The following is a 12,252-nucleotide window of genomic DNA, read 5'->3' as shown; positions in this document are numbered from 1 at the left end:
CAAGTTATGGCAAAACCAATGCTAAATATTAAAACACTCAAATCCTTTCCTAGATTGTTTCCACAAAACACCAAAATGAATGATGAGATATGCATTTACGTGCATAACTAATCTACGCATGTGTTTATTTGAGGTCGGAGACATTTTTTGGAGGCATCATCGACACACGTTACCAGTAGATAAGGACTGGAATCTACAATTGTTTAAAGCAAAAAGCAACAACAGCATCATTCTTGAGTAGTATCTGTTACTGTTCTCCACAATGACCCTAAAAAACTCATGAACAAATGCATACACATCTCTCCCCATTTTCAGATATACGTGTTTTTCAAAGTCTTTGTTTTGAACTTTGGCGAATTTGTATTTATTTCACTAAATACACGTTTTCAAAAATGTATCTATCAAAACCTGAGGGGAAATTTTCAAGAAAGAATCTTCCAAGATCACTTATCCCTCATTGATTCTACCTCACCATCCCTAATCCTCTACTAAATTAACATTTTGGCCAAAATAATCATCTTATGCCACATCTCAAATCATGTCCATTACCTGCTTTAAAACCTTTATCATTTATAGACTCCTTATTTCCTGAAATTATCATGTGAAGTCCTTCGCCTCTGGCAGAACGGTCTAGGTGCACAGGGGTTTGTCTTGCTTTTCCAACTTCATCTCTCCAATCTCCCCTTCTAAATCTCTGATCCTGTTCATCCATCCATTTAGAACTCTGTCATTTTCTTTCCTAACCCAGAATACCCTCCCTTCAAGTAAACCAGTCAGAATTCTATTCATATCCCTCACATAATTTAAATATAATTTATTTCATGAAAGTTTCCACATCAAATACCTCCCTTCTCCCAGCCAGCTTCTCTCGTCCCTCCTCCTCCTCCCTCTCTCTTCTGTGTGCCTGTCACTTGTTCCTCTAATGGGCCTTGCCACGTTCTACCTGTGAACAACCGTTTGTCGTACCTGCTCTAAGAGTTACAACACGCTTAAAGTGAGACCATTTCTTACTAAGTTTCATAACTTACCACACTTAGTTTTGTGTGACCAGTAAGGTGATTAATAAAGCTCATTAACAGATTTTACTGTTTTCAAACAACATAACTGAGTGGCAGCTCTAACCTATGCTCATATATTTTCTGTTCTTTCCCTCTAAAACGTGAGTCCCTAAATGATATTTAATCATTGCTCTATTTGAGGTTTCTTTAGGAACAGGTGAAATACCATAATTATCATGTACAAATATTTTAAGTAAAATCAGATTTTTCTAGAACATGATGTGACCAATCTGCTTGTGGGAGGAAGATATTTTCAATGGCTGACATTCACATCTACCCAATGGCCTTCAGTCTCCAATTCTACTCATCCTCAATATTTGTTTATAATAAGTATGTATTTACAGAGCCAGAAAAATTACTGTCCTAAGAATGCAAAAAAAAAAAAAAATGCATACAAGTATATTTTGGCATGCTATACATACCTACTGGCTATGGAATATACACTTAAAGATTGTTCAGTACAATGGCCTGTATCTTCCATTTGTCTTTCTGTTACTGGGTTTGGAGAAAACTGAGACACTTCAAGTCACAGACTACGAATTAGGTAAACATTGATGAAGTTTTTAAAGCTATCAACTAACAGCATGATGCCAGAACAACTGGAAAACTAAGTCTAAAAAATAACTCAAACAAATATGTGATGGTGTGCAACAGCACACTCTCCTCACTCCCCGAATTATTTTACTATCCTGTAGAGCTCTTGAAGGGCAAAATCAATACATTTTCTCTTCCACCTGCCATCCTCCGATACAATGGTTTTTGACATAATAATCCACTAAATAATCAATTAACTTCTGTACTAAATTGTCTTCTCTAGAGAATATGAAGTCCCCAGTTGAGAAAATCACAGATCACAGAGTGTGGATCTTAAATGTATTAACTTGTTTCCTTAAAAGCACAAAACAAACACATTGAGTAAAATCATTTTTATAGTATTACATAAAAAGTAAAACACACATGTTAATTTTTATTGTAAGGTAATTTATGACTCACATTCCTTCTGTGTTTCTTGCTAATTACTGATATAATATTTGACTTACAAATGTCCTAAGTGATACACTTTGAAAAAAGGTACATTTTTAAATACATATTGTAAATTTAAAAGCTTTAGATTAAGAGTGAAAAATTAATGACAACACCTTGGCGTGGTTAAGTTTCTTCCTACAAGATCCTTAGTGGTAGGTATTTTAAAAGTACCTCACTAACATCTATTTTTAAAAATAGTTTTACTTTGTGTATGTTCATATGTCTGTGACTTACTGAAAAATTTCTCAAAATATTGTCCACAAAATACCGGCTTCAAAATACGTGAAGAAGCAGTTTTAAATGCAGAGACCCCAAGACTCCAGCCTACCTTGATCAGAGTCCCTGGGAGTGAGGAACTAGCAAGCATGCATTTAAAGCAAGTTTGCCCACGTGATTCCGACGCACACCAGAGTTAAGAAGCCTACGGAGTGGATCTAAAACCACGTCTCACTGTAGTCTCAATGTTGTATGTCCGAAAGAAAAGTTGCAAACGATTCCTTCCAAAACATATATATATATTGTTTATAAATGCCCCTTCTAGAACGTCCCTCAGCAGAACACTAAACTAGTTTTCAAATCCCACGGCGTTTCAGCTCAGTTAACAAATGAAAGAGCCATCCTTCTCCCGATTCCCCGGCGTCCTAACGCGCTCCCGGCAAAAGCCCGCTTCGCACCTCGGGGCACGACCTCCGCTTCCCACAGTCAGAATACTGAATCCAGTCTGCATCCACAGAAGACCGAAGGGACCCCGGCTCACCGGCCTCCCACCCTCCCGGCAGAGCGGCTCCTCCGAGCCCAGGCGCGGCCTCCCGCTCTCCGAAGCGGCGGCAGCCCGTCAGCACCTCGGACAGAGACTGGCGGGGCCGGGCCCGGGTCAGCCGGTCCAGGAGGCGGCCTGGGAGGAACCGCAGAGACCACTCCTGGAACGCACAGACCCCCGTCTTCGTTCCCCTTTCCTGCAGCCAGCACCTCTTTCCAAACGACAACAAAGGAAACCTTAACTATCTTACCTAGAACACGGGAGCCACCCCCACATCTCGCCTCTCCCGGTTCCACAGCGCCTGTTGCTAGGGAGGCGAGACAGCGCTCGGGAAGCCCCGGGACCAGGCAGCAGAGCGCGGGCGGAGCTGCAGCGGCAGACGGGAGCGCCAGGCCGGCCGGACCCCTCCGCAGGAAGGCTGCGCCCTCGCGGCTCCGAAGCCAGCCAGGCCCCCGAGCGCCCCGGGCGGGTGCAGGGAGCCGGGCAAGCGAAGGGCCGGCGCCCGGGAGCGCGGCTTCCTCTGCGGGCCGGGGAAACTCGGCCCCGGCCGAAGAGGCCTCCGGCCCAGCCCTGTGGACGCCTGTGATCCCAGACAGCGGGCCGGGGGAGCGGGGACCGCCCTGGGAGGGCGGGCACTCACCATGTTGACTTCGGAAACCATGTCGATGCTGGCGATGTCAATGTTCATCCCCACGCAGACCGGGGGACCTGCGGGAAGCGCAGGACACGGCGATCAGCCCAGCTCCGACGCGGGGCGCGGGCGGCTCTGAGGACTGGGGGCTACCCCGGGAGGGGCGCGGGCGAAGGGCCCCCACCCCCACCCGCCGCGGCTCCGCGGCTGCGGCCCCCGCCTCCCTCCGCCCAGGCCGCCGCCGCCGTGGGTCGCGCTTCCCGCAGCGGCCGCGCGCAGCCCACTTACCCCCGAAGTCGGGTCTCAGGCGAATGTCGTAGCCTTTCAACAGCTTGTCCACCGTCTCCTTCACAAAGGACATGTTCCCGGGATCGTTCACACTGGGGGAGGGGCGGGGGGCACACAGAGCGGGTCAGGGGCGGCTCAGCCGCCCGCGCCCCGCGCACCCCGCGCCCTGCCCGCCCGCCGGCCCACCCGCGGACCCTACCTCTGGGCGCAGCACACCACAGCCACCAGCACCGGGGCCGAGAAGATGCCGAAAAGCCTCCCTCCCGCAAGGCCCCACATCCCTCCGCCGCGCCCCGGCACGGGGGAGGGGGCGCCCCGCCGCCGTCGCGACCCGCAGCCGGGGCTGCTCCTGCTGCTGCCGCCGCCGCCGCCGCGCTGGCCCGGAGCGGAGGAGGGCGGAGGGGGAGGGGAGGAGGGGGAGGAGCGGGCGCTGGGAGGGGAGGGAGGAGCGGGGAGAGCGGAGCGCGCGCGGGCGCGGGGCGGGGGAGGAGACCGGAGAGTCGGAGGCGGAGCCGGCGCGCCGCGCACCCTGCCCTCCCCCTCGCTCGCCGCGGCCCGAGGCCGGGGCCCTGGGCGCTCCCTCCCGCCTCGGCGGCCGCCGCACGGGACTCGGAGCTCCGGGACCGCGGAGTGCGGGGGCGGCCCGGGCCGGACGCTGCGAGCGGAGCCGCGGCTGCGCGGAGTCGGGCGGGGCTGGGGGTCGGCCACGGAGCCGGCTGCTCTGGGCTCTCGGCGGCCGGGCGAGTGCGGGGACTGTCCGCAGCCTCGACGCGGGTATAAGCGGCGGCGGAAACGCTGCCCGCCTACCCCGGCCCCCGAAGTGGGCCCCGCACGACGACCACCGCCCGCTGCGGCGCAGCCCCAGAGCCCCCGGGCCGCGCCTCTGCCCGCCGGACTGTGTGCCGCCGCCTCCCGACGGTGCCTGCAGACGCCGGGAAGCCCCCGCCTCACCTGCGGGGCTCAGAGCCTCGGGTCCCCAGGGTCCAGGAGAGCCAGATGGGCAGCAGGAGCGCCAGGAGCCCGGAGCACATGGCGCTGTTCCTTCGGCCTAACCTGCTGGGATCCGCTCTCCCCCACCGTCTCCGAGCATCCAAGCGGCGACGCGGGGATCCCCGCCCCTACCCCCACCCTCAGGCTTTCCCGCCTGACCCGTCTTCCAGCCCCTGGCGTGGCGGCCCGATTCTTCATTTATCAAATTGGACCATTTTTTTAAAAGCTGCTCCTTAAACTGCACCTCTTACCCTCACTCCTGAACATTTCTTAGGCGCACTGAGCGTCTTCTGCTCACATATACACATATGCAATGGATGGTTAAGAGAGGCCTGAATATGTGTTTTGTTATCAGCAAACTAGAATCCCAGCCAGACTTGGAGACTGGATTGTCATTCCAGGGATGGTAAAATATCTCGTGATCCTTAATATAAGGCAAGGATCCTTGCTTCCCTGTGACAGGCCTCCTTCGGCTGTCATTAGAAGGCCACTGGCCCAAGGACCCTGGTGTACCAGTGCACAGCGGGTGCACCCCGCCCTCTGGACCACCACCGCACACCTAAAGGGCCACTCACCCACAGCCACAGGTTTTATATTTTAGTGAATGATCCCCAATAAAGTTTCTCTGTACCTCGGATTTCTAATATTGAAAAAGATGGTTACACAATCCTACTTGTAGCCAACTAACAAAACCTACACATCAAACTCGTTTTTGTGTTCTGTAGACCTCTTCAAATTATTCCAGGACTTAATGGTTAATAATAGGTAACTACTTTATTGACTCTTTTTTTTTTCTATGAAACTTAAGCTTTTCTTTAACGTCGTTGAGACTATATATTAGTAAATATCTAAATCTAGATCCTAAATCTCACGTTGGCATGTTTCTGTGCATTAATTTTAAATATCACTGCCTTTTCTAAAAATCAGCTATTTTATTTTTGGAACAGAAAATGTGACCGCAGTACCTGGAAGATTCAGAGATAAATATAGCTCCCTAATTATTTTCTGGAAAAGTCTATTCACCACTGCTTTGCATTCAATGTCCTGTTAATGCACAATGGAATTATATGGGAAATTGTATCTGTTGTATCACACACATTCATAGTTCAGTGTATTTCTCCAATTTCCATGCAGTTCTTTTAGAGAAATGCCCTGCTGGAGATCGTGGCTATAAAAAGTAAACAATGAAGAGAAGTTGTTTGAATAAAACCAACAACATAGCAAGAATTAGCCCCCTTACTACCAGTTTATATGTTCTAAGACTTGCAGAACCACATTACAACATTATTATCCAACCGTGCATCACATCAGACCTTCTTGGCTTCACCCTGTCTCTGGAGCTTTTGGCTTTAACACCCCAGCTGCTGCCTCAGCACCCACTTCTGCAAGAAGTCTGATCAGCTTTACATGGGAACAAGCCCACATGGGATATGCTCATATCCTCATATCACAAGGTCTAAGATGCCACGGGATTTGCTCAGTACCCACATATATGCAATCTGAAATTTCTGGCAAGTTAAAAATCTATGGGGCAGACCTTTGGCTAACAAACACATATTCATGGATTCAAGAGTCTCCCTTTATTGCCTCGTAAGAAATGTCCTGAGATGCAGTTGCTGTTGGCCTCTCAAAGATGATCTTGTGAGATGGATCCATCTTTTGTACTTCGTACTCAGCAGTGGGTGGTCTGCCTGGTAATGAACCCTCCCTCCTATCTGCTCCCTCTCTTTCCATGCCTAAATTCCCTTTTCCTTTGCTCCTGTTTTCATTGGAATCAAACACCCTAGTAACATATCACCAACTAAATTTTGCCTCAGGATGTTTTCTGGGGAACCTAGGCTGAGTTGTGAATTAATCCGCATGTCATTAGAAGTGTCACCTAAAATGCAATCTCTTTCAAAAGGCAAAATCAAAGAGAAAGACTGCAGAGGTGTGATCAGGATGCATGGGCTATAAGGTTCTTACACACCCACACACTACTGCACATGACAGCCACTGCTCAGCCTGCACCTACACCCACAACAAAGGGTGGCCATGCAGCCCGCCACCCTTCCTCCTTTCTCAGCCCCCTCCAACATAGGCAGCCATCTGGGAGGGGAGGATAAGCACTGAACACCAGCACCCACATCCTTGTGCTCTCTTGCTTAGATAGTAATTACGTATTAGCCAAATCAGAAAATTATTAATTCAGTTCTTGCATTCATTTTAGACTGGAAGAAAAAAAGGCTCCAGGAGTCCCACAGAGGGTAATTTTTCATGGTAGTAGGAAAGGTGGTGAATGCCGTTTTGTTCATAGGAAGATGGTTTTAAATGGTCTAGAAGAGTATTTGGAGACACTCAAGGTAGAAAGCAGATAGCTGGGAGGCATCAGGTGATCACATTACGTCATCCACGTCTGTGCGTTTTGATTGACCCAAATGCCTTTTACCCAAACTGTTTTGTTCAGTCACTTTTCTTTCTTATAGAAAACTTGTTTTTTTAAACAGTATCAAAGTTTTTTGGCACATTTTAATGCTCTTCAAAAAAAAAATCGTAACACATGAACTAAAATGTTGCATGTATAGTTAGGTAAGTCTCAACAAATGTATAAACTAGTGTACATTTTCATCATTCCCAAAGTTCACGTGACCCTTTGACCCATCTGCCACTGAAGGTTCCAGACAAGCTCTGAACAGCATACATTCTGTCACTATACTTGTTACTTTTTTTCTTGCCTGTTTTAAGCATTCTATGTAAGTAGAATGATGCACTATACGTTGTTTCACGTCTGGCCTCTCTCACTGGGTGTAATGTTTCTGAGATCTATTCATGTTGTTGCAGATCCATAGTTTATTCCTTTGTATTGCCAAGTAGTATTCCATTCACCTGTTGATGAGCCTTTCTAATTTTAGTGATTATGAATAACAATTCATATAGAGGTCTTTATGTGGACATGAAGTTTCATTTCTCTTGGACAAATACCTAGGAGTAAAATGGCTAAATCATGTGGTGAGTGTATGTTTAGTTTTATAAGGAACTGCCAAAATGGTCCCCAAAGTGCTTGGAGGATTTTGCATCTCACCTGCAACGCAAGAGAAATGCAGCTGCTCCACACCTCGGTGGGTGTATAGTGGCAACCCATTGTGGTTTTAATTTGCATTTGCCTGGTGATATATATAGGTAAGCATATTTCATTTACATATTGGCCACTCACATTTTCTTTCTGAAGATACAAGATTTTTGCCCATTTTAATTGCATTCTCTGTCTTTTTCATTGAGATGTGAGAGGTTTTTTTATTGAGATGGAGTCTCCCACTGTCATCCTGGGTGGGGAGCAGTGACTCAATCTCAGCTCCTTGCAACTTCCACCTCCCAGGTTCAAGTGATTCTCTTGCCTCAGCCTCCCAAGCAGCTAGGATTACCATGCCTGGCTAATTTTTTGTATTTTTAGTAGAGACAGAGTTTCACTATGTTAGCCAGGCTGGTCTTGAACTCCTGACCTTGTGATCTGCCCGCCTTTGCCTCCCAAAGTGCTGGGATTACAGGCGTGAGCCACCACGCCCAGCTAGAGTTCTTTATATATTCTGGATATAAATCCTTTGTTAGATACATGTAATGTAAATGTTTTCTCCCAGTCTGTAGCCTTGCTGTCTCATTTAATAGTATCTTTCAAAGAAAAGAATTTAATTTAGATGAAATGCAACTTATTTTTTTTCTTCTAAGGTTCAGACTTTTGATATTCTACTTGAGAAATCATTGCCTAATTAAAAGTTAAGATTTTCTGCATGTTATCATTTAAAAATTAGCAATATTTAGACCTGGTACTTGTTAAGTTTTGTGGATGATGTAAGGATCAAGGTTCTTCCAAATGAAGTGTACTAGTCAGTTCTCACACTGCTATAAATACCTGAAACTGGGTAATTTATAAAGAAAAAATGGTTAATTGGTTCACAGTTCTGCAGGCTGTGTGGAAAGCATCTGGGGAGGCCTCAGGAAACTTATAATCACAGCAGAAGTCAAAGGGGAAGCAGGCATGTCACATGGCCAGAGCAGGAGAAAGAGAGAGAGGAGAGGTGCTACACACTTTTAAACAATCATATCTCACAATAACTCGCTATTGTCACAACACCAAGGGGGATGGTGTTAAACCAGGAGAAACCGCCCCCATGATCCAATCACCTCCCACCAGGCCCCACCTCCAACACCGGGGATTATAATTTAACATGAGATTTACGCAGGGACATAGACTCAAACCATCTCATGAGCCATGATTTGTTGGAAATATTCTTTCCTTCAATCTGGTTACCTTTATATGTTTGTTGAGAATCAACTGATCTTATATGTGTGGCTGTGTTTTTTTACTCTATTTTGTTTACCCTTTTCCATTAATTTATCTATATATCTATATACTAATCCATACTGTTTTGACTAATGTAGCTATAAAGTTAATATTGAAATAATGTAGCATAATCCATCCAATTTTGTTCTTTGCCAAAATTGTTTTAACTATGTGACGGCTTTGCATTTCATAAATATTTTAGAATGATCTTTTCAATTTCTAGCCTGATGGGATTTTAATTGGAATTACATAAAATCTGTAGATGAATCTAGGGAAAATTGACAACATGGAAAACTATCTTTCAGTTTATGAAAACTCTATATTTAGATCATCTCTAACTTCTTTTTGTAAGTACTTTGTGTATTTTAGTGTAGCGGTTCTGTATTTGATTCATTAAATTTATCACTATTTCATATTTTTATGCTATTATAAGTGATTTTTAAATATTTAATTGCCAATTGCATATTGCTAGCACATATAAATATTAACTTTTCTATATCATTACATGCTACAACTCAATGTACTTATTATTTTAATAGTTTTGTAGATTCTTTAGGATTATATCCAAGAGATAATTACATCATCTTTGAATACAGTTTATTTCTTCCTGTCCTATATGTAGATGTTTTTAATTTCTTTTTCCTGCCTTACAGTACTGGCTGGGGCTTCCAGTACAATGTGGAAAGGAAGTGGTAAGAGTGGACACCCTTGCCTTGTTCCAATATTAGGGTTTTGTCATTGCTGTTTGGGATTTTTGTTGTTTTTTGTTTACCATTAAGTATGGTGTTGGTATCTTCCTCTTATTTTTCTTCTGTTCTCCCTCTCCTACCCTCTCTTCCTTTTCCTTCATCTCCTGGAAGAGTTTAGTCCTAAGAGCAGGGAAGTACACGGTGAGTACCTGGTATGCAGTAGGGGGCTCTCAGGCCAGAGTCCAGGCAGTGTGAGGAGGGCACGAAGCTTCATAGCTTGAGAAACTGAGAAAAGCACCATTTCACATAGAAGGCTTACTTTGAAAATCACAGCCAAAACAAAGGCAGGCAGGCCTGGAGAGTGAGAGCCAGCCATAGTTATCAGATCATAGAAGGTGGGCAAAGTAGCCTGTGTTTGAAATTATAGCCAAAGCAAAGCTAAGAGAACATCCCCATTGAGGCCTGGTCTGGTTTGCCAGTCTGTTTCAGAGGGTGAGGAGAGTCTACACATGAAAACTGCCTTGCATGAGGGTCTAAGCCCATGCAGGAGGAGGGCATGCACTGGGTGGGCCAGCCTGGCATACAGAGTTCGAGCTCACACAGTGCTAGGAGGGTTCCCCCACAGGAAGGCAGGCACAAGGTGAAGATGAGGGGGTCATTCATTTGATAAGGTGACCTGTCATGGAAAACCAGCCAAAGCAAGGTCAGGAGGGCATCCACGTACTGGGATGGCCCAAAATGGGGAGTCAGAACCTGAAAAGGAAGAGGAGAATGCCACAGGGAATGGAAGCAGTGGCAGCAATGGGAGACATAGTGGGGACTTAATCCAATAAGTACATACACCAGGAGTAATGGAAGCCAAGTTTCTCTCTGTTGGAGATGAGAGTTACAAGGACAAAAAAAGGGAGAAACAATCCCTGTGGTGTGAGTGCAATTGAATGTATTAGTGTGACCTACTGGTTTTCTATAAATACAACTACAAATATATGCATAAACATGTAGACATGTATATATGTACTTACTGTATACATACATATACACACATTTATATATATATTCTCTGCTTCTACCCACCAAGAGGTCCTGGGAACAGTGACAGCACAATAGCAATGAGCACCCTCTGCACCCAGATCTTGGCTTCTCCATACTATTTTCTACAGAAAGGAACCAGAGCTACTTGGGAAAATGGATACTTCTAGAGACAGACAGGGAAAGTATAAGATGGGATTGGAACATTTGTGACAGAGCAATGAGGTGTTCAAAGAATGATGAGAACATGTCAAAAAGACACAAAATCCAGCTTTAATGTTTTTATACTGCCTATTTCTGGGATGATTTGAGTAAAAATAAAAAATGATAATAATTGCAACCCAAAGGATAAAATAGGAAAATTAGAGTTCATACACATTGTCTGATCATGAATGATGTATTTTGATCATTCATGGTAATATATTACATAGCTTTTAAGTATGTGTTTCACAAAATTAATTACAAAATTAACTATGAAGTGAAAGTAGTAAATTTATAATTTAGCTGGGCAGATACTACCTTAATCAAAAGATCAATATGAACAAATTTAAAGACTGAGATATCTCAAAAGTATGCATCCCATGATATAATGCAGTGAGATTATATCAGTTTATGTCATTTCCACAAAGATACGCAAGCTAAATCCAATCATGAGGAAACATCAGACAAACCCAAATTAAGAGAGTTCCTACAGCATAATATCCCTATAATAATTCAAAACTGCAAATGCCATCAAAGTCCAGAAAAGACTGAAACTACTCCAAACTAAAGTAAATGAAAGAGACAGGAATTACTAATGCATGCATAATTCTGGACTCCATCGTTTTGCTGTAAAATATTTTAATGAAGCAATTGGTTGATCTTCACTGAGGTGTAAAGATTGAATGGCAATAATTTAACAATATCTATTTCCTGATATTTTGATGGTTGTATTGTAATAACACTGAAAGGCTGTTTGTATGTATGAAACCACACTAAGATATGTGAGAAAAGTTTTCCGTGATGTTATGATGACTTCAAACTAAAAAAAAAAAGGTGTAAGGAAATTCTGCAGATGCCCTTTAGCAGATTAAGGAAATTGCCTGCTATTCCTAGTTTAATGGAGAGTTTTTATCAAGAAAGGTATGGAATTTCATCAGATGCTTTTTTTTGTTATCTGTGGGATAATCATTAATTTTCTCCTTTATTCTTTTAACATGATAAATGACATTGATTTTTCTTTTTTTTTTTTTTTTTTTTTTTAGACCGAGTTTTCCCTTTTTCCCCCGGCTGGAGTGCAGTGGCCGGATCTCAGCTCACTGCAAGCTCCGCCTCCCGGGTTCACGCCATTCTCCTGCCTCAGCCTCCCGAGTAGCTGGGACTACAGACGCCCGCCACCTCGCCCGGCTAGGTTTTTGTATTTTTTAGTAGAGACGGGGTTTCACCGTGTTAGCCAGGATGGTCTCGATCTCCTGACCTTGTGA

The 12,252-nt window shown here is 44.9% G+C and overlaps 1 protein-coding gene across 2 annotated transcripts in view; it reads right to left on the bottom strand.

Annotated features, from left to right (window-relative positions):
• Nucleotides 1-4,852, bottom strand: part of GABRB3 (gamma-aminobutyric acid type A receptor beta3 subunit) — a 228,470-nt gene extending 223,618 nt beyond the window's left edge. Inside the window, exons 1-3 of one of the 2 annotated variants that reach the window (XM_003900676.5) lie at nt 4,715-4,852; nt 3,764-3,855; nt 3,485-3,552 (exon numbers count right to left, since the gene is read on the bottom strand). In XM_003900676.5, coding sequence (XP_003900725.1) covers nt 3,485-3,552; nt 3,764-3,855; nt 4,715-4,794 — 240 coding nt within the window. In that variant the 5' untranslated portion in view covers nt 4,795-4,852. Of the gene's footprint in view, nt 1-3,484; nt 3,553-3,763; nt 3,856-3,962; nt 4,143-4,714 lie in introns of those variants that run through there. The other variant, XM_003900675.5, reaches the window with a different exon arrangement.
• Nucleotides 4,853-12,252: the final 7,400 nt, after the last annotated feature.

This window comes from Papio anubis, chromosome 7, assembly GCF_008728515.1.
Source record: "Papio anubis isolate 15944 chromosome 7, Panubis1.0, whole genome shotgun sequence".
In the NCBI taxonomy this organism is placed as follows: domain Eukaryota; kingdom Metazoa; phylum Chordata; class Mammalia; order Primates; family Cercopithecidae; genus Papio; species Papio anubis.
This window is presented reverse-complemented; position numbering and strand designations above follow the sequence as displayed.